This window comes from Somniosus microcephalus, chromosome 11, assembly GCF_052327205.1.
Source record: "Somniosus microcephalus isolate GS21.2 chromosome 11, FLI_Smic_1.0, whole genome shotgun sequence".
NCBI classification, from domain to species: domain Eukaryota; kingdom Metazoa; phylum Chordata; class Chondrichthyes; order Squaliformes; family Somniosidae; genus Somniosus; species Somniosus microcephalus.
Window position 1 is genome coordinate 40,978,020 of NC_140997.1, and position 26,367 is coordinate 41,004,386.

General features: G+C 44.9%; 1 protein-coding gene across 4 annotated transcripts in view; it reads right to left on the bottom strand.

Moving 5' to 3' along the window:
- Positions 1-929: 929 nt before the first annotated feature.
- Positions 930-26,367, bottom strand: part of b9d1 (B9 protein domain 1) — a 46,768-nt gene continuing 21,330 nt past the window's right edge. Inside the window, exons 3-7 of one of the 4 annotated variants that reach the window (XM_086000542.1) lie at positions 16,868-16,979; positions 16,567-16,663; positions 15,736-15,798; positions 3,296-3,402; positions 930-2,350 (exon numbers count right to left, since the gene is read on the bottom strand). In XM_086000542.1, coding sequence (XP_085856668.1) covers positions 3,321-3,402; positions 15,736-15,798; positions 16,567-16,663; positions 16,868-16,979 — 354 coding nt within the window. In that variant the 3' untranslated portion in view covers positions 930-2,350; positions 3,296-3,320. The remainder of the gene's footprint in view (positions 2,351-3,295; positions 3,403-15,735; positions 15,799-16,566; positions 16,664-16,867; positions 16,980-26,367) is intronic. The other 3 variants (XM_086000545.1, XM_086000544.1, XM_086000543.1) reach the window with 3 other exon arrangements.

Here is a 26,367-nt window from a genome sequence, read left to right on the forward strand (position 1 = left end):
GGAGTAATTTTAGGCATGACTTGGGAGGAACAGGTGGCTTTGTTCCATGGTTCCCAAAGCTATTCGCCACTGGGGTTTTCCTTGCAGCATGATGTCCCAGCCACACAACTTACTGTGCCTCCTAACTTTGTCATCTCTTATGCTTCCCCACCCCCTCCCCTACATTGTATCATGAGTCTGTTAGAGGTCAAAGTGTACTCTAAACTGGGACATTTAAATTGATTTCCTGTTCTTCATGCCACCTTCCAGTTCTCCAAACACAGTAACGAATGCCATTTCGCTCAGAGTACTTAAAGAAGGTGGCTCCATTGGAGAAAATTAACTATTTACATTGCCAATTAAATTAAATGAAGACTGATGGGTAGTGCCAGTCTGTTAAAAGCCTCAATTTCTACTCCCCCCCCCCCCCCACCCCCAAATCTTAATACAGATAGTCACATGGTCTCATAGTTGACATGTCAGCTGTGGCTCTGGGTAGCACTCTCACCTCTGAGTCGGAGTCGCCTGAGACGGTTTAGGTTCAAGTCCCACTCTAGAGACTTGAGCAAAAACATCTAGGCTGACACTCCAGTGCAGTACTGAGGGAGTGGTGGACGTAAAAGATCCCATGGCACTATTTGGAAGAAGAGCTGCGGAGTTATCCCTGGTGTCCTGGCCAATATTTATCCCTCAATTAACACTGCAAAACAGATTATCTAGTCGTTATCACATTGCTGTTGTGGGAGCTTGCTGTGTGCAAATTGGCTGCTGCGTTTCCTACATTACAACAGTGGCTACACTTCAGAAGTACTTCATTGACTGTAAAGTGCTTTAGGACGTTCAGTGGTCGTGAAAGGCGCTATAGAAATGCAAGTCTTTTCTGCGTGGAATCTGAGAACAGTCCTAATAATAAACACACATAGATAGAAAAGAAGTAATTCTAAAGTCTCTTTACTTCTTTTAAAAAACCTCAATTTATTAAAGTCCTTGTATAAAACACATTGAATATATATTTACCATGTAAAATGTACCCTGTATCATAACTCAAGTTACTGGATAAGCCTTAACAACTCTTAGTTCAAATTCTAGTAAAATTCAGAAAAAATTTCAGATTTTTAAACTTCAATTAGTTTTGGATTGAATTGTAGCCATTTTGTTATACCAAATGACATCAAGGAAACATCATCAATCAATGAATGTATTTAGACTTTTGAGCATGCTGATTAAGTTCTTCATCGAGTCAAGACGTGGACCTCTTTTTCCTATTTAAAATGTTTGATATGGGACTGGATGGCTTATCCTTTCACCTCTTGGATAGCACGACTCATAGGCAAGAGTGCTACTACTGAGCCACGGCTAACACCTGTCACAGAAATTTTGAGAAAAGACCGAGATATGTTGGAACACGGACTTTATTCTGCATCTAACATGGGCAAGTCCAAAGTTGGGGGAAATTTTCAGATGGTAACATTTTGGCAACTTTAACTATATGGCCTGGAAGAGATTTTGTTTTGATGTATGTTATGCTAGGCATAAGGTAACCTTGACTGGCAGCTTTGCAGAACAATCCTCAACATGCAGAATTAAGAGAGGGTCAGTGGACAATCTTTGCTTCTCGTTCCTTATGAAGCTGAAAACTGAAATGGTGAGAGACAATGTTTACTCTTGAACAGGGAGAATGAGTAACCCTAGACCATACCTACGTGTACAAGCCATAACGAAAGTCAGATGCCAGTGGGCTCATGGGCAGTTAACATTCATAAAGCCATATATGGTACAATGACCTTTGGGAGTTGATTGAATCATGTTGTGAATACTGTATTGTGTTCATTCATATGATTCATGCTAAATAAACCAGCGTGTTGCATTATGTTCATGCCTGAAGTGCTATTCAGACAGGAGAACACAAGTGCACTATAATATCTAGATACACAACATGGGGTCATGTTACGATCCCTAGGTGACACTATCATTTATCTAGATATTGTAACAGTAATAGGTACTTTCCTGGTCGTGGGATGTGACGAGGTCTATTTCTAGGAGTGACTAGTGATACTGAGTCTGATATCTACTGCAGAGCTGTGAAATTTGGAATGCAGCATGTGTCATAAAAACTGTGTCTTTTGTTCAAGGATTGATTGGTCAATAGTTTAGTAAAAACAGAAATACAATTCAAATCTCTATATATACAGAATCGTGTCAACCAAGTAGAAATTCAACTTTTGCTTCATGTTATGTTCAGTCTGGGATTCCACTTAGACATCAGACAATACAGGATTAGTAGGGGTTGAATCATATCCAAGTTTTTTCAAGTCCTTGGTGATAATGTTGAAAGAGATGGTAACATAGCCTTGTGACAGAACCCTTGTAACTAAAAATGCAAAAGAAAAACATAATACAGGTGAATATTGTTCCTTTTTTTTGTTTCCATCAACACAATGGCTGTAAAAGTTTGAAACTTTTAAAGGAATACATTATTTGTAAAAATCATTCCTTGTATTTAACCTAATCAGAGAGAGAATGTTATTGCAGGCTCACTTTGCAACATCATGGAGTTGCCACTGCAAAGGAATTCCTCCTTCCTTTTATGTCATCCTACCATCTTTAGCCTCCATAGGGAAAAATTAGTATTTTAAATAAAAAAGGCATTTGTCTTGAATATTATGGGAGGTAGACAGATTGAGTTAGGATATTTAATGTTAGAACAACTTAAGTGCAACAGCTAGCCAAAAGTGACTTGAAACAAATTTTAAAAAGTAATTCCGGCAATGTCACCATGAAACATGGTTGTGTACTATCTCTGTTCCTCAGGTCACTTCATCTAGCCAACTGTAAGCAGTAGAATCTACATAAAATCTTCTTCGAGATACAATTTTTAAAAAAAACCTATAACTGGAAAATCAAGGTTGCAACATTAAGAGAAATCCCCTTACATGTAATATCTAGTCAGAGATATTACAAAGTGCTAGTCATAATCTGTGCTGGCACAAACCATGGCAGTTAATTCAATTCTGAATTCCAGCCAAAAACCACCTATTTGATCATTCTGTACCCTGATTAGCAACGTTCTTAACCATGGAGGCACATATCGGGGCAATGAAGTAAAATGTGACCTTATAACAAGAGCTTTGCAATAACATGAATCCAAACTAGATGCTATGTTACTGTAATATGATGACATGCCATTTATTTTTAATTTTTATAAAGGCATAATTTTCCCCAGTGTTCGTAACATAAATTCAGATGTCACAGCTTGTCAAATCATGTGATTGGATCACATGAAGCTGCCATCCCCTGTCCAGCATGGCAACTTTACCAGCAACAACACGTAAACTGGACCTTCATTGAGACAGACCTTCTCTTCCTTCTCCTTGTGCAACCACTTTAGGATCTGTGAATTCTGGACGCCTTCCCATGAGCCAGCTAAACAAAAGAACAAAACCGATTGAGTACAAACATAATCTCCATTAGAGATCCAAAGATGATTATTTCTTTGGGGAATAGAAGAGAAATTCCTGCTACTGCCCTGACAACTCAGCAAGCTTAGTCACGATATAGCTGAGCAGTGTGGAATTTTGAATGGCCCGTGCAGCCTGTTAAAAGGACTGCACAGGCCAAAAAAAGAATTAGAGGGAACATTGCTTCCCCTGGCTGGGGAGTCTAGAATCAGGGGGTCACAGTCTCAGAATAAGGGGTCGGCCATTTAGGACTGAGATGAACAGAAATTTCTTCACTCGGAGGGTGGTGAATCTTTGGAATTCTCTAGCCCAGAGGGCTGTGGAGGCTCAGTCGTTGAGTATATTCAAGACAGAGATCGATAGATTTTAGGATATTAAGGGAATCGAGGGATATGATAGTGCAGGAAAGTGGAGTTGAAGTAGAAGATCAGCCATGATCTTAATGAATGGCGGAGCAGTCTCGAGGGGCCGAATGGTCTACTCCTGCTCCGATTTCTTATCTAGAACCAGGGTTCCTTCTCATGAGCACCATCCAGTGATTCCTGTTTAGAGTCCATGGCATTACCCATTATAGAAACCACCCGACTTTCATTTCAGGCGGTTTCCGCAATGCTAGTTTTACACCTGGGCTGGTTGAGAATCTAACCCCATGTGTGGATATCGGGGATTAAGTACATATGTGATGCATCCTGCATGTAAAATAGCTCAGCAGCATTCACGGTCAAAATACCCAAGTGAATAATGACTTGGTGTCAGAGGATGATCAGTGCAATGGACCTGTATTCCTGCAAGAAATCAATCATCAGGAGACAATAGAGAGTTAGAAAACTGAATTTTAAAGGGAAAAAATGCAAGTCATGTTCAAACCCCTAGTGTTTTCCATTACTGTTGGTAAAACTAGGACTTAAAATCATGCAGGAAACAGTTTATATAATTAAATTAGGACTCGCATGGCAATTTGTGTAGCTTCTGATGTTTTAGAGTAAGCGATTTGTTAAAACTCAGATCCACTCAAACTGCCTCCAGGTCTTTTAGCAGGAAGCGTTTGTGGGATTGATCATGCTGCTCCAAGTTACATCCCCTACTCATTCTGAATGCAGGGACCTTTCAAGCAGTCAACTCCTACCAAAATGCATAGATTAACTATAATGGAAAAAGTCAAATGTTGCAGGCCTTCAATTACTTCTTAGGACAAGTAAAAATCTAACAAAAAAACCTATTTGCAATCTGAAACCGGCACATTTTTTCCTCTTGTGAATTGAAAACTTCCCCAGCTCAGAGCTGATACCCATGAAAAACCAGGTAACATCAAGGATGAGGAATAAAGCTCAATGGAGTATATTTTTAAAAATCTAGCCAAGTACAAAACCTCATTTGATTATTCTTTCTGCTCCCCGATGACCGATATTCTTAACCATGGAGGCATACATCAGGATAATGAGCCAAAAATTGCGGTCGGCAGCATACCTCCGGAGCACGCTGCTGACCTGCGAAAAGTATACACATCTACCTGATGGCGGTCCTCGTGTGTAAACTTGCGCTGGGCGCTGCAAGTAGGAGGGCATCGTAATGGCCCAGGGACACAGCCTGTGTGGAATTGTACCTGGGATCACGAGGGCCTGGTCCTCCAATCAGAAAACAGATTGGATTTCATTCATTTAAATTACTACAATACTTCATTACTACAGCTTTTAAAATTCATTACAGATTTAGCTTTTATCGTGGGAATCCAATTCATTACTCATAATTCCCACTTCTAAATAAATGCTGTGCACTGTGCAGAAAGTTATGAAATGTGAAAACATTTTTAAAACCTGCAGCTTTAACATACACTAGGATTGCTCCTCATTAAATGTTCCTGGATGTCATTTAATTTTAATAAAAGCTTTTTTCATTTCAAGTATCCCCATACGCTGTGGAGACAGGTCCCGTGCCTGTTTCCACCAGCCATAAAATTTCCATACGCAATTGCTGGGCAGTTGGTGGGCAAATAGCCCAACTCTGTCAGCGTTTAGGTTTTCGTGGTGGAGCAGATGGCCTGTTAACGCGTACGTCGACGGACCGCAAGTTTGGGATTTGCGCATGAGTACGCTGTCATACCCCCTGCAAAATCCGAGCCAATGAATTAAAATGTGACCTTACTCCAGTATGGTGGGGGAAGTCTGTTATAACGAGAACTTTGCAAGAACAAGAATCCAAATATATGTTACAAAACTTTATAAAATCTGATGAGAAATTAATTTTTTAATTTCTATAAAGGCTAATTTTTTTTCCAGTGGTTGTAAAATAAATTTAGATTTGATCACATGAAGTTATCATCCTCTGTCCATGTATGGCAACTTCACCAATAACAACACAAAATTGGAACATGGGGTCTGAATTTGCGGTTGGAGGCTTCCCGCGAGTGGATGCCTTTGAACCACAATAAATCTACGCACCTACCTAATGTCCTGGATCCACGGAGACTCACACTCCTGAGCTGCTGCACGTAGGCCTGCATAGAGGCCCACGTATTCCAGGGGCGCAAGCACCCTAGCATCACGTGGGCCGGCCCAACCAATCAGGATTCCCATTATGCTTAAGAGGATTCCATTTACTTACGGAATCCCCATAAGCTTAATAGAAATCACTTAAAATACATCTACGCAACCTTGAAATAAAAAAAACATTACATATTTAAAATTAATTAATACAATTCAATAAATATTTACAACAAATTAAATTTTTTGAAAAATACATTAAAATATTTGTGGCCAAAAACTCATTTTAAAGGTTTTTGAATGTTAATGATTTTTTAAAAATTGTAATATTTATTTTCACCCGTACGCTGGTAAAAGGCCTTACGCCTGCTTTTACCAGACATAAGAGTTTCATGGGCATTTGCTGAGCAAGAGTTGAGAAAATAGCCCAACTCTCCGCCAGCGGATGTCCATTTCCCGGAGCTGCGGAGGATCGGTCAAGAAGATTCTTAACAGATCACAAGTTCCGGGTTTTCGCACGTGCACAGCCCATGCATAAACCCGGAAGTTGCGATGCGCATACGCGGTCATAAGCCCTGGAAAATCCGGGCCATGATTTATGTTAAACAGAATTACCTGTTCTGAGGCAGTAACCATATTGCATCAACCATTTGATCAGTTACTGCCTGTAACATATTGTAGATTCTGTGTTATCCTATTACGCCAAAACACTTTATTTCCCCTAATTTACAACTCTTATCGAAAATTAAATTAACTACCCTGATACTCGGTCTACATTCCTTGCCTTTTTTTACTGAGGTAAGCAAGTTTCACTGATCAGCAACCCAAAGACTAATTTATGACACATTAAATGACTCAAATGCACACGAGTACTGGGCCATCCTAACAGATAATCTTTTAATCACTTCTCCAACTTGCACACACCTAAATTCCTTTTACTCCCATCGTTTACTTTAGTTTCCTCCTTACACCTTAGTTTCACCATTGATCATTTCTCATCCTTCCTGTAGACGAGTCTTTTCAATTTCTTGGATTGCATTCCTTTATTAGTTCTTTTCAATTCAACGTCACACCCACACTAATTTTCAGTTTACATGGCAAGTAATACAATACATAGAGAATACATGAGGAGGAGATACGGGATGCATTGAAAATCCCACCTGACAACTCATATGTGACTAATTGTGGGGCCTGTGGTTCGGAGCGGCTGGGGGCAGTGGGTTGGGGAGGCTCGACGGGCTCCTTTTGTTTCGGGGCCTGTGGGGACGGGCTTTGCAGTGCGATTTTGCGCTGGGTGCAGTTTGGGCAGGGTGCTGCGAGTTGGGTGAGTCAGGGAGTTGGGTGAGGAGTGGAAGGAGGAGCTCCCTTGCTTCGCCTTTGTTTTTCCTAACTTTTCACCCTGTATGAATTGGTTCGTACTTTACACCAAGGAAAGAGTCTGAGAGCGGGAGCAGTCCAACAACTGCGAAACCACTAAAGTGACATCACAACCAGGGAAGGAGCTGATTGGTAAGTAGAACCTGGTGAGTATTTCTACAGTCCAGTCATTAAAGTAAAAGTAAGGTCTCTAGAGTAAGTAGTGTTTAAAGGGAAGTAAGATCCCTAGCGTATTTAATATTTTTAAAGGGAGTAAATTAAGGTTAGGACATGGCAGGGCAGCTCGGCTGCGTGGAGTGCTCCTTCTGTGCTATGTGGGAAGTCAGGGACACTTTCGGTGTCCAGGGCGAACACGTGCAGGAAATGTCTCCAGTTGCAGCTACTCGAAATCCGTGTTTCAGAGCTGGAGCTGCGGCTGGAGTCACTGTGGAGCATCCGCGAAGCTGAGATCTTCGTGGATAGCATGTTTAATGAGGTGGTCACACCACAGGTAAAGAGTGCACCACCAGACAGAGTAAAAGAACTAGGAAAGTAGTGCAGGAGTCCCCTGGGTCCATCTCCCTTTCCAACAGATTTTCTGTTTTGGATACTGATGGGGGGAGATGGTTTCTCAGGGGAATGCACCAAGAGCCAAGTCCGTGGCACTACGAGTGGCTCGGCTGCACAGGAGGGGAGGAAAAAGAGTGGGAGAGCAATAGTGATAGGGGATTCTATCGTACGGGGAACAGGTAGAAGTTTCTGTGGCCGCAGACCTGACTCCAGAATGGTATGTTGCCTCCCTGGTGCCAGGGTCAAGGATGTCACTGAACGGCTGCAGGGCATTCTGAAGGGGGAGGGCGAACAGTCAAAGGTCGTGGTTCACATTGGTACCAACGACATGGTTAGAAAGAGGGATGAGGTCCTGCAACAAGAATTTAGGGAGCTAGGTAGCAGATTAAAAAGCAGGACCTCAAAGGTTGTAATCTCTGGATTACTCCCGGTGCCACGTGCTAGTGAATATAGGAATAGGAGGATAGAGCAGATGAATGCGTGGCTAAAGAGTTGGTGCAGGAGGGAGGGCTTTAGTTTCCTGGATCACTGGGTCTGCTTCTGGGGAAGGTGGGACCTGTACAAGTCAGACGGGTTGCACCTGAACCGGAACGGGACCAACATCCTTGCGGGGAGGTTTGCTAGTACTGTTGGGGGGGGGGGGGGTTAAACTAACTTGGCAGGGGGATGGGATATGGAGTGGAGCTATAGTAGGGGGTGATACACAGCCAAATATAGAGGAAAAAACAAATCAGCCTGGAAGGCAGAGAAAATATGTAATGGCACAAGGGAGTATGGCAAGGTTGGATGGCATTTATTTTAATGCAAGGAGTCTTGCGAGTAAGGCAGATGAATTGATGGTGTCGATGAACACATGGGAGTGTGATATTGTTGCTATCACAGAGACATGGTTGAGGGAGGGGCAGGACTGGCAGCTCAATATTCTGGGGTATAGAATCTTCAGTTGAGACGGGGGTGTAAAAGAGGGGGTGTCGCAATATTAATCAAGGAGTCAATTACTGCTGTAAGGAGGGATGATATCTTAGCAGGTTCCTCTAATGTGGCCATATGGGTAGAATGTAAAAACAAAAATGGGCAAGCACTTTGCTGGGAGTGTACTATAGGCCCCCAAACAGTCAGGGGGAGATAGAGGAACAGATACATAAGCAAATCTCAGAAGTGTAGAAATAATAGGGTAATAATAGTGGGGGATCTCACCTTCCCCAATATTAACTGGGATAGTCAGAGTGTGAAAGGCTTAGAGGGTGTGGAATTCTTAAAGTGCATCCAGGAGAGCTTTTTGAGCCAGCATGTAGAAAGTCCTACAAGAGAGGGGGCGGTACTGGACCTAATTCTAAGGAATGTAGCCAGGCAAGTGGTAGAAGTGTCTGTAGGAGAGCATTTTGGTGACCGTGACCATAATTCGGTGAGATTTAAGGTAGTCATGGAAAAGGACAAAGATGGACCGGAAATAAAGGTTCTAAATTGGGGGAAAGCCGATTTTAATATGATCAGGCAGGATCTGGCCAAAGTGGACTGGGATCAGCTACTTGTAGGAAAAGCCACATCAGAGCAGTGGGAGTCTTTCAGAAAGGAAATAGAGAGAATACAACGCCAACATGTTCCTGTAAACGTCAAGGGTGGGACCAACAAACCCAGGGAACCCTAGATGTCAAGGGATATACAAGAATTGATTAGGAAAAGAAGGGAGGCGTTTGGCAGATACAAAGGGCTAAAAACAGTGGAAGTATAGAAAGTGCAGGAGGTTACTTAAAAAATAAATTAGGAGAGCGAAGAGGGGGCATGAAAAAACACTGGTGGGCAAAATAAAGGAAAATCCCAAGGTGTTTTATAAGTATATTAAGGGCAAGAGGATAACCAGGGAAAGAGTAGGGCCCATTAGGGATCAAAGTGGCAATCTTTGTGTAGAGCTGGAAGATGTAGGAGAGGTTTTAAATGAATATTTTGCATCTGTGTTCACTATGGAGAAGGACGATGTAGGCATAGAAATCAGGCGGGGGGGGGATTGTGATCTACTTGAACAAATTAGTATTGAGAGGGAGGAGGTACTAGTGGTTTTAGTGGGCTTAAAAGTGGATAAATCCCCAGGCCCTGACGAGATGTATCCCAGGCTGCTGTGTGAGGCAAGGGAGGAGATTGCAGGGGCTCTGACACAAATTTTCAGAACCTCTCTGGCACCTCCCCTGTGGCCAGAGGATTGGAGAACAGCTAACGTAGTACCATTATTCAAGAAGGGTAGTAGGGATAAACCAGGGAATTACAGGCCAGTGAGCCTAACATCAGTGGTAGGGAAATTATTGGAAAAAATTCTGAGGGACAGAATTAGTCTCCACTTGGAGAGGCAAGGATTAATCAAGGATATTCAGCATAGCTTTGTCAGGGGGAGATCATGTCCAACCAATTTGATTGAATTTTTCGATGGGGTGACTAGGTGTGTGGATGAGGGTAGTGCAGTTGATGTAGTCTACATGGACTTCAGTAAGGCTTTTGACAAGGTCCCACATGGGAGACTGGTCAAGAAGTTAAGAGCCCATGGGATCCAAAATTGGCTTAGTGGCAGGAGGCAGAGGGTGATGATCGAAAGTTGTTTTTGTGACTGGAAACCTGTGTCCAGTGGTGTACCGCAGGGATCAGTGCTGGGTCCTTTGCTGTTTGTAGTGTACATTAATGATTTAGATATAAATGTAGGAGGTATGACATGAAAATTGGTAGAGTGGTAAATAGCGAGGAGGGAAGCCTCAGGCTACAGGACGATATAGATGGGATGGTTAGATGGGCAGAACAGTGGCAAATGGAATTTAACCCTGAAAAGTGAGAGGTGATGCATTTTGGGAGGACTAACAAGGCAAGGGAATACACAATGAATGGTAGGACCCTAGGAAGGACAGAGGATCAGAGGGACCTTGGTGTGCATGTACATAGATCCATGAAGGCAGCAGGACAGGTAGATAAGGTGGTTAAAATGGCATATGGGATACTTGCCTTCATTAGCCGAGGCATAGAATATAAGAGCAGGGAGGTTATGATGGAGATGTACAAAATGCTAGTTAGGCCACAGCTGGAATACTGTGTGCAATTCTGGTCGCCACACTATAGGAAGGATGTGATTGCATTGGAGATTCACCAGGATGTTACCTGGGCTGGAGCGCTTCAGCTATGAAGAGAGACTGGACAGGCTGGGGTTGTTTTCCTTAGAGCAGAGAAGGCTGAGGGGGGACCTGATTGAGGTGTACAAAATTATGAGGGGCATAGATAGGGTAGATAGAAAGGAACGTTTCCCCCTAGTAGAGGGGTCAACAACCAGGGAGCATAGTTTCAAGGTAAGGGGCAGGAGGTTTAGAGGGGATTTGAGGGTGGTTGGAATCTGGAACTCACTGCCTGAAAGGGTGATAGAGGCAGGAAACCTCAACATTCAAGAAGCATTTAGATGAGCACGTGAAATGCCAAAGCATACAAGGCTACAGACCAAGTGCTGGAAATGGGATTAGAATAGACAGGGTTTGATGGCCGGCATGGACACGATGGGCTGAAGGGCCTCTTTCTGTGCTGTATGACTCTATGACATAGGAGCCTGATTGAAATTTTAAGACTTAACTGGATGCAATGCATGCCCTGGCCAGTTTCAGCTGGCTATCCAGCAAAGAGAAGCTCAGAGATAAGTTGTAATTCATTTTTGAGGAACCGAGTGGAGCAGGAATACCCCTTCCAGGCTCCAAAAGCCCACGTGGGCCGCTGCCAGGATCCATGTCACTGGACATATACCTGTTACTGAGCCCAGAGGCTGGCCAGGTGGCCTGATATTGCAGGGGAACACCAGAGCCATAGAGCTGCTCTGGGGGCGCTCAGTCCCAGCCTTCAAAGTGGAACGGGCCTCTGCCGAAACTATCGGGCGGCTGGTCATCACACTCCGCCAGTCTCCCGCAAACCACAGAGGGAAAATCTGCCCCTACATGTTCTCAATTTTAACATTGCTTTAGTGGGGGAAAAAAAACATATCGGAGAGATCATGTGTAGTACAATAAGCACTGAGCTACTGTCATAAATTGCGCATCAAGCTAACTAAAGACTCGGCTATGAAGTCAGGGAATTTGGGAAGAGCGCTTGCCCACTGGATGGAACATTAAAAAAATATATAAATAGGACACGTCAATGGAAATGTTATGTGCATCTTTGTGCAGCTGACAGAGCTGACTGGTATCCCTGTTATGCTATGATTTTTTCTCATTCATTCTCAGAATGTGGGTGTCGCTGGCAAGGCTGGCATTTATTGCCTATCCCTAGTTACCCTGAGAAGGTGGTGGTGGGCTGCCTTCTTGAACCACTGCAGGCCATGTGGTGATTCTTGTTATTTGGGAAATGGTTCAAGGTGGGGGCGGGTGGGTGATGAGGCTGCGAGAGGATAGCAAGACTAAATAATCCTGCAGTTTTGATGATGCTGGTAAATTGATTAAATAGATATGGCAATGTAAGGTTAGAAAAGATATTGGTAAAGTACTTTGAGAAGTAATCAGGAATAAAAAGCCCACGGGAAAGGTGGTCCAACCTTGGATAACAAAAGAAGTTAAAGATAGTATTAGATTAAAGCAGGGCCGTATCTGGCTTGCTCAGTTGAGCTGCACAGTCGTCTGAGTCCTGTGGTTGGGCGTCGGGTGGTGGGCCACCCTGTGACCCTGAACCAGGACTGCTGCTATATGTCTGCTGCAAATCTGCTTCCCTTTTGTGTCTCGGAGCTGGCCTAATGGCTGCCTGCAATCTCTCCCACTCTGGCTCCGTGAACCACTTTTCAAAAACTCGGCAAATCTGCTGCCCATCACTGGCTGGTGGGAGCGGTGCTGCGCGGGCGCACTAGACGCTCCTCCTCCACCACCAAGTCATGGCTGCTCATCTCAACGACTCTTAATTTTACTGAAGGGCGCTGCGTCTTTCCTCTCCAAAACAGATAAGGATTTACTGTATGTATATACAATCCTCTTGACAAATTAATCCAATGACACAGTAATTGTAAAACGATTCTATGTTACAAAGGTTGCACAAAGAAACCTTGCTTTCAAATATGAATAAAATTACTTTTTATGGTCAGTTTAAGTTTTAAATATAATATAAACCTACAAATGAGGCCCACTCCGAATCACTAGGACATTAATTCTGCCACTCTGGATACTATCACATATAATGCTAGTTCTATTACTGCAGGAGAATTTAAAATATATCACTGTAGGAATGCATTTTCAAACAATATTATTTTCCAATATTACTAATTACATATACAATACGATAATAGATAGCAAAAAGAATGGTTTGCTCCACTCCCAGTACCCAGAGTACGAAGGCAGGGGAGTTCTCTGACGTCTTAGACACAAGAGTAGATTCCGGAGCAAAAGGACTCCAGGTAATGGCGCGCAATGGTAGTTCAGGCCTTGTGTAGCCTCGGGCTCCCGTATTCAGCACACTAAAAAGAGAACATCTCGAGTCGGAGGCCCTGCAGACTCGAGCCACGCAGACTTTCAGTACAACATCGATGCAATGATCGATCAATCATTTCATTTGTTTAATAACGGAAGATTTTACATGGCAGTTTGTGTATTTAAGATAGTATCTGAATTTATGTATGTTTATGCAATGTTCCCTCAAATTTTTTTTCGTGGCAGTCCCTTTAAATTTGCATGCGGGCAGAAACGGGAAGTTATAATGGAAAATAACGAAATGGCAGACATTAAACAAATACTTTGTATCTGTCTTCATGGTCGAAGACACAGAAAACATTCTGGAAATAGTGGGGAACCAAGAGTTTAGTGAAAATGAGGAACTTAAAGTAATTAGTATTAGTAAACAAATAGTACTGGAGAAATTAATGGGACTAAAAGCCAACAAACCCCCTGAACCAGATGGCCTACATCCTAAGGTTTTCAAAGAGGTGGCTACAGAGGTTTTGATCTTCCAGAATTTCCTAGATTCTAGAACAGTTCCTGTGGATTGGAAGGTAGCAAACGTTACCCAACTATTCAAGAAAGGAAGGAGAGAGAAAACAGGGAATTATAGGCCATTTAGCCTGACATCAGTAGTAGGGAAAATGCTAGAATCTATTATTAGGGACGTGATAAGGCATTTAGAAAATCGTATGATTGGGCAGAGTCAACACTAATTTATGAAAGGGAAATTGTGTTTGACAAATCTGATTTTTGAGTTTAGCAGGGTGGATAAGGGGGAAACCAGTGTATTTGGATTTTCAAAAAGCATTCAATAAGGTGCCACACAAGAGGTTATTATACAAAATTAGGGCTCATGGGATTGGGAATATTAGCATGGATTGGTTAACAGACAGAAAACAGAGAGTAGGAATAAACGGGTCATTTTTGGGTTGTCAGGCTGTGACTAGTAGGGTACCGCAAGGGCTTTGGCCATAGCTATTTACAATCTATATCAATTACTTAGATGAGCGGACTGAGTGTAATGTACCCAAGCTTGCTGACGATACAACATTAGGTGGGAAAGTAAGCCGTGAGGAGGACACAAGGAGGTTGAAAAGGGATTTAGACAGGTTAAGTGATTGGGCAAGGATGTGGCAGATGGAATATAGAATCATAGAATGGTTACAGCACAGAAGAAGGCCGTTGAGCCCGTGCCGGAAAATTGTGAAGTTATCCACTTTGGTAGGAAAAATAGAAAAAAAACAGAATATTTTTTAAATGGAGAGACTGGTAGTCGGAGGAACCTGTGTGTCCTTGTACACGAATCACAGAAAGTTAACATGCAGGTGCAGCAAGCAATTAGGAAAGCAAATGGTATGTTAGCTTTTATTACAAAGGGATTAGGGTATAAGAGTAAAGAAGTCTTACTACAATTAAAAAGGGCCTTGGTGAGACCACAGTTTTGGTCTCTCTGCCTAAGGAAGGATATACAGGTAGACTATCCTTTATCCGAAAACCTCGGGACCAGCCGAGTTTCGGATAAAGGAGAATTTCGGATTTCGGAAGGTGGGTCGGCGGGGGGTCGTGCGCACGACTTACACTGACGCTCAGCGTAAGTCAGTCAGGGTCGGGGCCGTCGGGGGGGATCGGCGGTTGTCGGGTCCGCGGGGGGGTCGGCGGTTGTCGGGGCCGGCGGGGTCCGCGGGGGGGTCGGCGGTTGTCGGGGCTGGCGGGATTGCCGGTTGTCGGGGTCCGCGGGGGGGGGGGGGTCGGCGGGGGGTCGTGCGCACGACTTACCCTTTATCCGAACTTCCGGAACCCTCTAAAAACCGAAGGTTTTTTCGTTCGTACGCACGACTTACGCTGAATGAAAAAACCTTCGGTTTTTAGAGGGTTTCGGTTTTCGGAAGTCCGGATAAAGGGTAGTCTACCTGTACTTGCGTTAGAGGGAGTGCAACATAGGTTTACTAGACCGATTCCTGGGATGAGGGGAGATTAAGTAGACTAGGCTAGAAGAATGAGAGCTGATCTCAATGCAACATTTAAAAATTCTTAAGGGTGTGACAGGGTAGACACTGGGTGGGGAGTCTAGAATTAGGGGTCACAGTCTCAGAATAAGTGGTCGGCCATTTAGGACTGAGATGAGGATAAATTTTTTCACTCACGAGGGCTGTGACACTTTGGAATTCTCTACCCCAGAGGACTGTGGATGCTCAGTCGTTGAGTATATTCAAGACAGAGATCAATAGGTTTTTGGACACTAAGGGAATCAAGAGATATGGGGATAGTGTGAGAAGGTGGAGTTGAGGTAGAAGATCAACCATGTTCTTACTGAATGGCGGAGCAGGCTCGAAGGGCCTACTCTTGCTCCTATTTCTTATGTTCTTATATTTTAACATTTTATAGTTCTGCATGTTTGCTGAATACCCAACATTGGTTTAATGTTTTATTCGAAATAACCTGACTATCCAAAAGTGTAATTACCTTGTAATTTTTTGCAGTCTAGATGAAGACTCTGGGACAAACATTGGAATAGTTCTCTTATGCCTACAACAAAAGCAAGTTTCTGAAGTAAATTGCTGATGCACCTATAAATATTTCATAAAAACAAATTACAAAAACGCATTCTTGTACTGTAAAGATGTGGCACTTACAAGAATGTATCTATCATTCTATGAATATTAACTAAATTACAAATTGTAAAAGGTACTTTGAATGAGATTAAAGGAGGTTCAATGCCTAGTTCTGGTAGTGAGCAGTAAACCATACTGCAATACTACTACTTATATTCACATTGTCACAATTAATTACAGGCACATTCCTTGCAACCGATTGGCTTATTTGCAAATTTTTTCTCGCAATCTTTAAAAAAAAATTACAAGTCAATGTAATGTACAGAGAATCTCTCCAATAAAAGAACACCTTATTAACATAACAGTTCAAGTAAAAAAAAACAGTTGAATGGATTGGACATAGCAAAGGCTTTGGGCCTTGCTAACATCTACCTACGGTGCTGAAGACCTGTGCGCCAGAGCTAACTGCTCTCTAGCATAGCTATGACACTGGCAAGTATTGGCCAGGTACATCCTATTCACTAAAAACAGGATAAATTTAAGCTATAAGCCAGTGAGGGAAAGAGTCATCAATAGTGCCATCAAGCGACACCTGCTCACGGATGCTAAGTCGGGTTCTGACAGAACCACTTCACTCCAGACCTCATTACAGTTTTGAAATTAACTTCAAGATATTTCTTTATTGGGTCTACAAAGCTTTCAAAGTTTTCTAATATTAACCATATACTGGGGGAGAACATACCTTCCAGGAGTTATAGGAACGTGAACACCTCCATAGCCACGGACCACATCATTGCCAAACAGATCAGCGCCATACACACTTATTACTATCTGTGGCCCTTTAGAAAAGAAAGACAACCACAGGTACACAGGCTTCAAATGACAATTAACATGTACAATAAATGCGTCACCGGTTGAAGATACTTCCACATTTCGAGAAACAGAAATAACATTTTCATGGTTGTAAATTTAAAGATTTAAAAGTTATGAGTTTTTTGTTTAAAAATAAAAAAAAGTTTTGCTGGATTAAGAGACAAACTTACAGCCAAATGGGTTGGTGCTCTTGAATGTGATCTCCATAGGGAAGTTCCACACAAAGCACGGATTGCAATCCCTATTTTTAGAGGTGATCTGGGATATCCCTTCCTCCAGACCCTAAAAGTATGCAAGAAAGAAAAGCACAAATAATAAAATAGTAACTGCCATTACAAGAATAAACTTTTTCCTGCAGATAGTCTCCCATTCCACATGTCTCACACAGCTGTTGAGATTCTATAACTGGCTACTGATGTGCACTTGCATCCTACCTCAACACAATCTATTGTTGGAACGCCACGTTGCCACACTGCAGCAATACTACAACAATCATCTCAACATACATCTATATTAAGTGATGCATTTTATAATAACAGTACTGGAGATTGTCAAATTGCACAACTGGATAGCTAAACTTCACTTTTAATCTTCACTTTTAATCTTCTAACAACATTATGTGCACGCTTTACTGGTTCTCTGCTGCCCTCAAATGCAAGATAGCAAGAATACAACAATGAGAGTATTTTTTACTGTAGTATAAATTTCAAAATTATTTCTAATGAATGTAATCTATTTTTAATGATCATTATTAACAGATGTTGCCTATTTAAACCCCCATGTTTCAAAACCTTGATGGCAAAGGTGAGGTATATATCCTTTTTATCATATGCATGGTATTCGATTAAAAGCAAGATCTCAGTTGCCTGGTATGCTATTTAAATTTTCACAATTCATCCCATCATGGAAAAAGGTGGATGAGCTGCATAATCTATTTTGCTTGCTGAATTAGCACTGCACAAACTATTGTAATGCAATAACCAGTATTTCTGGAAATTAATATGGATATCACACAACTGATTGGTGCAAGGGGAAAAGTTTTAAATTGCTCCGTCCACAAGTTCACCTACAGAAACCTTGATTTATCATTTACTTCCTCTAGATAATCAAGTTTGATTGTGTATTTCTAACTTACAGCTCCAAGAAGACAATCATTGTCACAGCTCAACTTTAAAGTAAACATTTCTTCAGATGTTCTTTCAAGTTAAAATATCCTCATAAAGCAGTCAAGCATGGGAATAATTTGTAAAACCCCAAGTCCCAACTGGAACAACAGGCAGATTCATTATCCTGTCTGGCTGCGTGACTAGGGAACTAACTGTTGCATGGGTGACCTTTAGTAATACATGTGAATAATCACTTGGAAATGGTCATAATCACTAGTTGCTTTTTAATTATTCATAGCTATGACAGATTCTGGGAATAATCAAACCAGGTAAAAGATAATTAAAGGTTTAAATGCTATCAACATATTTTGCAAGTAAAAAATTAATTAACAATTTTAAAGAGGACAAGGGGCTTCACGGAACAACCCTGATGGAAAACCATGTATTATGGATTTAATAGTATGAAAAAATTACACACATACATACGCTGTGAATGGCTGTTGGTCTGCACTGCTGGTGCTTTATTCGCAGAAAATAATTAAATATGCAGCGTTACTATGAATTTCCACTTTGTTTTACTAATTTTCAAGATTTTTATCTGACATTCAACCAGCTCCAATAGGATTTTTTTTATTGCTCTATTCCCTTGAGGAATAAGATTGAGGGCGATGTATTTGGACAGATGTGGAAATAATTTTTTCAAAAGCACAAATATAAAATTATGTTCCTAAATTTATTTTTATCATGTGAACTAATATTTAGTATAAGGAAAGACATTTTCTGTGGTGAAACTTAACTGGGCTCTCCTAATGGCACAGTCAAGGATAAAGGTCTTGCACGTTATATTATTAAGCAATGCATTTCAAAAGATCAGAAGTCTGATCTCTGGTCTGTGAAGAGCTAGCTGATCTCAGCTTGTAATGCAGTTGGGACACTACCTTTGCACCTGTGGGGGAGTGGGAAATCTGGCGGGAGGAATCATTTCTGATTGCTGACGAATAACCTGCTGAAAAAGGCATGCATGTGGATGTTGGGTGACGACTGGCAGGGTTAGATGCATTACCCTCCAGGATCCACACTTGCTGCATAGGCTCACACGTGAAGAATGGCCACTTGGATGAGGCACTGAAATGCTGCCAATAGTTATGGAGCAGTACTCAAGCAAGAATCAACACATTCTAGACAGGACAGAGAAAATTAGGGGAAAAAAAATAACTTGACTACCTTAGTATTAATAGTGCTTAATTTGCATTTTTAAACAACAGTCTGATGAGAAACAATCAATCACTTATAAACCCACTGATGTCTAACTATGGAGGCTACAACTCCACCTTTATAGACCCATAGTTATACACAAGAACCATTACTACAGGAAACTCTCGATTTACCGGCACCTAAATAACCGGAAATCTCTGTTAACCGGCAAAATTCAGGAGTAGGTTCAGGTAAGTTTTACTTCATATTAGTGGCCGTTCCTCGATCTGTGGCTGTGTAATCGGGGTTCCTGCACTAGGGACGCTTGGTCTGTGGCCGGGTTCTTGCACCTGTTGCTAAGCAACAGGGAAGCCTGGATTTGGTGCTGTGTACGGAGCTCTCGTACCTTTTAACTATACCTCTCTGTAATCCGGACTTTTTGATAAACCGGCACCATGCCGGTGCCGGATAATACAGAGTTTCCTGTAATTCATTTACCTGGTGAAACAGAGTCTATTCACATGACAACTGTGGCATTGGTACAAAGCCGTTTAGCTTCATACCAACATTAAGGTTATAGTGTAAATACAGCCGAAATCTGGAATCAGGGCTTGACCCGATACTGGAGTTAGCTTTCCTGGAGGAGTCTCCAGATTGACACTACACAAGTTTAAAATTGGTGCAAAATAGAAACAAAACTAGTGATGCGCTATCAATTACTCATAAAAGACTGAGAGTTAGAAGAGTAACTAAAGGCTTTTATTAACAACAGAATGGAGGTCTGCCTCGAGTGGTCGACCGGTCCAGGATACCAAGGGCTGGGGAGCAGTCACCTTTATACTAGGACCTGTGGGAGGAGTCAGCCGAGGCATGTCCAGGCATGTACACAGTGGAATACAAACAGGAATACAAACAGTGGTTTACCACATTCACCCCTTGTTTAAAATTGAGTCCGGCGGGGTGAAGTGTATTAAAAGTTAGTGTATTGGAGTCTCTCCGGAGGTCTTGTCTGCCGCTGCGATCGGCGTGGCGACGGCAGGGGTAGTGAAGCTTCCGGCGTCGAGTCCAGCGTAGGCTGTGGCACAGGCGTGTCGTCCTCGTAGATGTCGAGCGGGTCGCGGGGCCCAGGCCTGCCGTCTGCTGGGGCTGGATATCGGATCGTGGGGGGGGGTGGTAGTGGGTAGTGGGTTACTGTGGTCCCCGAGGGTGCAAGGTCTCTTATGGAGACTGTGTCCTCCCGCCCGTCCGGGTATGCGATGTAAGCATACTGGGGGTTGGCGTGGAGGAGGTCGACCCTCTCGACCAGGGGGTCCGTTTTATGGGTCCTCACGTGTCTTCTCAGTAGGACCGGCCCTGGGGACGTCAGCCATGGCGGTAGCGATGTCCCTGATGTGGACTTCCTTGGGAAGACAAACATTTTCTCATGAGGGGTGGCGTTAGTGGCAGTGCAGAGCAGTGACCGAATAGAGTGGAGCGCATCGGGGAGCACATCCTGCCAGCGGGAGGTTGGAAGGCCCCTAGACTTTAAGGCTAGCAGGACGGCCTTCCAAACTGTCGCATTTTCTCTTTCCACCTGTCCGTTCCCCCGGGGGTTGTAACTGGTGGTCCTGCTTGTGGCAATACCCCTAGTTAGCAGGTACTGACGGAGTTCGTCGCTCATAAACGATGAGCCCCGGTCGCTATGGATATAGCTGGGGAAGCCGAACAGGGTGAAGAGGTTGTTCAGACATTTAATGACCGTGGCACTGGTCATGTCCGGGCAGGGGAAGGCGAACGGGAAACGGGAGTACTCATCAATAATATTGAGGAAGTAGACATTGCGGTCGGAGGAGGGGAGAGGCCCTTTAAAATCAACGCTCAGGCGCTCGAAGGGGCGAGTGGCTTTTATCAGGTGGGCCCTGTCTGGTCTATAAAAGTGTGGTTTGCACTCAGCGCAGACTTGGCAGTTCCTGGTCATGGTCCTGACCTCCTCAATAGAGTAAGGCAGGTTGCGGGCCTTGATGAGGTGGAAGAACCTGGTGACCCCCGGGTGGCAGAGGTCATTGTGGAGGACCCGTAGTCTATCGATCTGCGCGCTGGCGCAGGTGCCACGCGATAGCGCATCCGGGGGTTCATTTAGCTTCCCGGGCCGGTACAAGATCTCGTAGTTGTAGGTGGAAAGTTCGATTCTCCACCTCAAGATCTTGTCATTTTTGATTTTGCCCCTCTGCTTGTTGTTAAACATAAAAGCAACTGAACGCTGGTCAGTGAGCAGGGTAAATCGTTTTCCGGCCAGGTAGTGCCTCCAATGACGCACAGCCTCCACAATCGCCTGGGCCTCCTTCTCAACAGCGGAGTGTCTGGTCTCCGGGCCTTGGAGGGTTCGTGAAAAGAAGGCCACGGGTCTCCCCGCCTGATTGAGGGTAGCGGCCAGGGCAAAGTCGGACGCGTCGCTTTCCACCTGGAAGGGGATGGATTCGTCCACTGCGTGCATGGTGGCTTTGGCAATGTCCTCCTTGATACGGTGGAAGGCTAAGCGGGCCTCTGCCGTCAAGGGAAAAGAGGTGGACTTGATCAGCGGACGGGCCTTGTCCGCATAGTAGGGGACCCACTGGGCGTAATCGGAGAAAAACCCTAGGCACCTCTTCGGGGCCTTGAGGCAGTGGGGCAGTGGAAGTTCCATAAGGGGACGCATCCGGTCGGGGTCGGGGCCGATGACTCCGTGTTCCACAACACAGCCAAGGATGGCGAGGCGGTTTGTGCGGAATAGATACATAGATACATAGAGATAGGAACAGGAGTAGGCCATTCGGCCCTTCGAGCCTGCTCCGCCATTCAATGAGATCATGGCTGATCTTCGTCTGAGATCATAGCTGATCTTACCAGTTCAGTACCCCGTCCCCGCCTTTTCTCCGTAGCCCTTAATCCCCTTAGCCTTCAGAAATATATCCAATTCTCTCTTGAAAATATTTATTGAATTAGCCTTCACAGCCCTCTGTGGCAGGGAATTCCACAGGCTCACCACTCTTTGAGTGAAGAAATTCTTCCTCATCTCTGTTTTAAATGATTTGCCCGCTATTTTTAGACTGTGGCCCCTGGTTCTGTGCTCCCCGGCCATTGGAAACATTCTCTCTGAATTCAGCCTGTCCAGGCCTGCCATAATTTTATATGTTTCGATGAGATCCCCTCTCAATCTTCTAAACTCCAGTGAGTACAAGCCCAAACTATTTAATCTCTCTTCGTAGGTCATTCCCGCCATTCCAGGTATCAGCCTTGTTATATGTCAGGTTTAGGAGTTGGGCGGTGCGGAGGAATTTTTCGAGGTTTGCGTCATGGTCCTGCAAGTCACGGCCGCAGATGGTCACATTGTCCAGATATGGGAAAGTGGCCTGCAACGCATTTTGATCTACCATCCGGTCCATCTCCCTTTGGAAGATGGAGACACCCCGTTGGTGACGCCAAAGGGAACCCTAAGGAAGTGATAGAGGCGGCCGTTTGCCTCAAAGGCAGTGTACTGGCGGTCCTCAGGGCGGATGGGGAGCTGGTGGTACGCTGATTTCAGGTCAATGGTCGAGAAGGCGCGATCTGGTTGACCATATCAGCTATACGGGGGAGTGGGTAGGCGTCCAGCAGGGTGTAGCGATTTATTGTCTGGCTGTAGTCGATGACCAGGCGCTGCTTCTCGCTGGTCTTAACGACCACAACCTGGGCTCGCCAGGGGCTGTTGCTGCCCTCAATAATCCCTTCTTTCAGGAGCCGCTCCACTTCGGTTTTAATGAAAACCCTGTCCCCGGCACTGTATCGCCTGCTCTTTGTGGCGATGGGCTTACAGTCGGGGGTGAGGTTAGCAAACAGTGGTGGGGGGGTGACTCTGAGTGTGGAGAGGTTGCACCTGGTGCGCGGCGGGCAATTTGGAAGCTGCTGGCTGCGGACTGTGAGTGGGGGTAGGGGTCCACCGTACGCCATCGTAACACTTTTAAGGTGGCACTGAAAATCTAGCCCCAGCAGGACGGCAGCGCAGAGGTCAAGCAGGACCAGAAGTTTAAAATGATCGTACACGGTCCCGTCTACTACGAGTGTCACCACGCAGTAGCCGCCGATGTCCGCCGACTGGGACTCGGAGGCCATAGAAATCCGCTGTTGCGCAGGCAGGACTGGGAGAGAGCAACGCCGCACCGTGTCGGGGTGGATGAAGCTCTCCGTGCTCCCAGAGTCAAAAAGGCAGATTGTATCGTGACCATTTACCTTAATGTCCATTGTGGAACTGGCCAGTTGGTGCGGTCTCGCTTGGTCCAGTGTAACGGATGCCAGCGTAGGGGTCGGTGTGTCGCTGCGGGTATCAGATGAGGCGGTGTCGGGGACCTGCTGCGTCCCGGCTGTCGTCCAAGATGGCGGCGTCCATGATCCCCATGTGGCTGGAGGCGTCCAAAATGGCTGCTGTACCGGTGATTCGCACACGGCCGGGGAGGTCCAAAATGGCGGCCCGCATGGCCCACACGCGGCGCTGCTGGGGTTCGGGGTGGCTTTGGCCCTGCAGACGCTAGCGTAGTGTCCCTTCTTCCCGCAGCCCGAGCAGATCGCGTTTTTCGCCGGGCAGCGCGCTCTGGGGTGTTTTGCCTGGCCACAGAAGTAGCATTTCTGGCCTTGGGGCACTGCTGTCTGGCCTTGGGACACTGCTGCGGTAGTTGGGCCGTTGTTGGGGTGTGGCTGGGGTGGCACGGCGCTATGAGGCGGTCCTACCGTGTCCCAGGCTGTCATTCCCCGCGGCGTCCACGGTGCAGAGGAGTAGGCATCCATGCCCTGGTAGGCTGCATCCAACGATAGTGCGAGTTCAGAGGCCTTGTTGAGGTCGAGGTTACTCTGCTCCAACAGTCGCTGTCGTGTGTAATTGGATCTGTGGCCCGCTACAAAAGCGTCCCGGATAAGTTCCTCTGTGTACACGGCGGCCTTTACATCCTTACAACCACAGGCCCGGCCAAGCACAGACAGTGCCTGAAGGTATTCCACGGTCGATTCCCCAGGTTGTTGTTTACGACTCCCCAGGAGGTGCCTGGCGTACACTTCGTTCACTGGGCGCGTGTACTGGTCCTTGAGGAGCTTGATAGCATCCGCGTACGAGGTCGCGTCTTGGATGACCGAGTACACTCGGTGGTTCACTTTGGAGGTCAGGACATCCAGTTTGTCCTCGTCCGATTTGATTGCTTCGGAGGCGGTCAGGAATTTTTCGAAACACTTAAGCCAGTGAGTAAACTTGGTGGATGAGTCCGCCTCCCGATGATCTAAGTCCAGGCATGCTGGTGTGAGGATCTTCTCCATTATAAAAATGTTGTTAATAAAATTGATGCGCTATCAATTACTCATAAAAGACTGAGAGTTAGAAGAGTAACTAAAGGCTTTTATTAACAACAGAATGGAGGTCTGCCTCGAGTGGTCGACCGGTCCAGGATACCAAGGGCTGGGGAGCAGTCACCTTTATACTAGGACCTGTGGGAGGAGTCAGCCGAGGCATGTCCAGGCATGTACACAGTGGAATACAAACAGGACAAACAGGAATACAAACAGTGGTTTACCACAACTAGCAAGAGTAAATGTTCCGATTCTGCACTTTCCCCGATATGTGCTCCCGGCGGGTAAGGCTCCGTGTCAGGAGCACATGATCAGATCACAATCCAGAAACTATACCTTATAGTGCAAACGGACTGTGAGAATCCACAACAGCAAGCGCCTGGTCAGATTTGCCTTGAAGTGTAAGCTGGTGAAGTTCAGAATGATTATAGACACATAGCTGAAGGCAGGAACGCAAATCTGCCCTGATTTTAGCAGGAGAAATGGATTAAAATCTGTAGTGTATGTAACCTGTACCACCTTAAGAGACTACCTTAAGGTGATGAACTACTTTCTGAGGGCTCCTGTATATTGTAGTACCGGTGGTGACCACACCGGTATATAAACCCTGTGGAGCAGTTTGTATTTCAGTTCAGCCCTGACCCTCAATTACTAAAGACCTGTTTAAGTATTCTGTTGTCTGTGTCCAGTTATTCAGCATAACTACATTTGGAAAACACAGACTCAACAGTGGCGACGAGTCTGATCGTACCTAGCGGCAGTTTTGCATCCAAGGAAGCTTCGTCCTCAGAACGGGCGTCGAAAAGGGGCATCCGCCCTCATCATCCTGCTGAGCACCGCATCGCACGGGAGGCATCGAGAACCCGGTTTGGATTTGCTGGCCACGAAGTCCACCATCAGCAACAGGCAGTGATCATCCCTTCTACGACAGCAGCGGGTAAGCCCGATCTAGCAACACGGAGAGAAAGTCGGCCGAGTTGTCAGTGGGAGAAGGGGAGGGAAACCGAAGAAAAGGGCGGAGAACACAACCGCAGCCGGTGAAAAGGGCCGGACTGCAATCGGGCAGAGACGCGCAGCAGCCAGAAAAGCGTTAATGTCCACGAGGACCGCGGGAGCGGCGGGGAACAAGAGCAGCAGCGTCGGGGGAAATAAGGACCGCTGGGAGGCGAGAACGGCAACAGCGCGGTAATCGCCATTTTAGTCGGCGGGGGAAGAAGATAAGCGCGGGAAAAGCCGCCAAGCTGCCATTTTGGAAAAATAAATAAAATAAAGGAAACTCAACAAGATGCCAAAAACGGGTAACATCACTGCTTTTGATAGCGATGTAGAAGATTGGGCCACTTATGTGGAACGAGTTGAAGTTTACTGTACAGCGAATGAGGTACCGGCGGATAAGAAAGCACTAACCATATTAAACTCGATGGGTGCGAAGAGTACGGGTTATTAAGGCACCTTGTAACACCAGATAAACCGGTAGGAAAGAGTTTCGCTGAGATTGTTACTATCCTGCAAGAGCATTTAAACCCCACGCCGCTGCTGATAGCGGAACGATTTAAATTTTACAAAAGAATTCAGCTTAAAGAGGAAAGCAACGCTGAATTCTTAATCGAACTGCGCAAGTTATCAAAGTACTGTCAGTTCGGTACAGGGCTAGCAGACGCTCTGAGAGATAAGTTTGTGTGTGGGCTACTAAAGGAAGGAACCCAGAAGCGACTGCTAGAGGAAAAGGATCTTACGCTGGACAAAGCTTTCAGCATTGCAGCATCGCATGAGGCAGCAGCACGAGGCACTGCGGAAATGCAGCAAAGGCCATCGGAATTCAGCACCAATGAAATGGCATTGGGTGCAGCAAAGTGTTATCGTTGCGGAAGGACAACGCATGATCAGAACCAGTGCTGGTTCAAAGATAAAGAATGCAGGAAATGTGGCAGACTTGGTCACATAGCGAAAGTATGCCGGTCAGGAAAGAAGACCAGCAACAAAAAGTCGCCGCAGGAGAAGTACAAGAAAGTACACAAGGTGACAGAGAACAGTTCGGATGAACA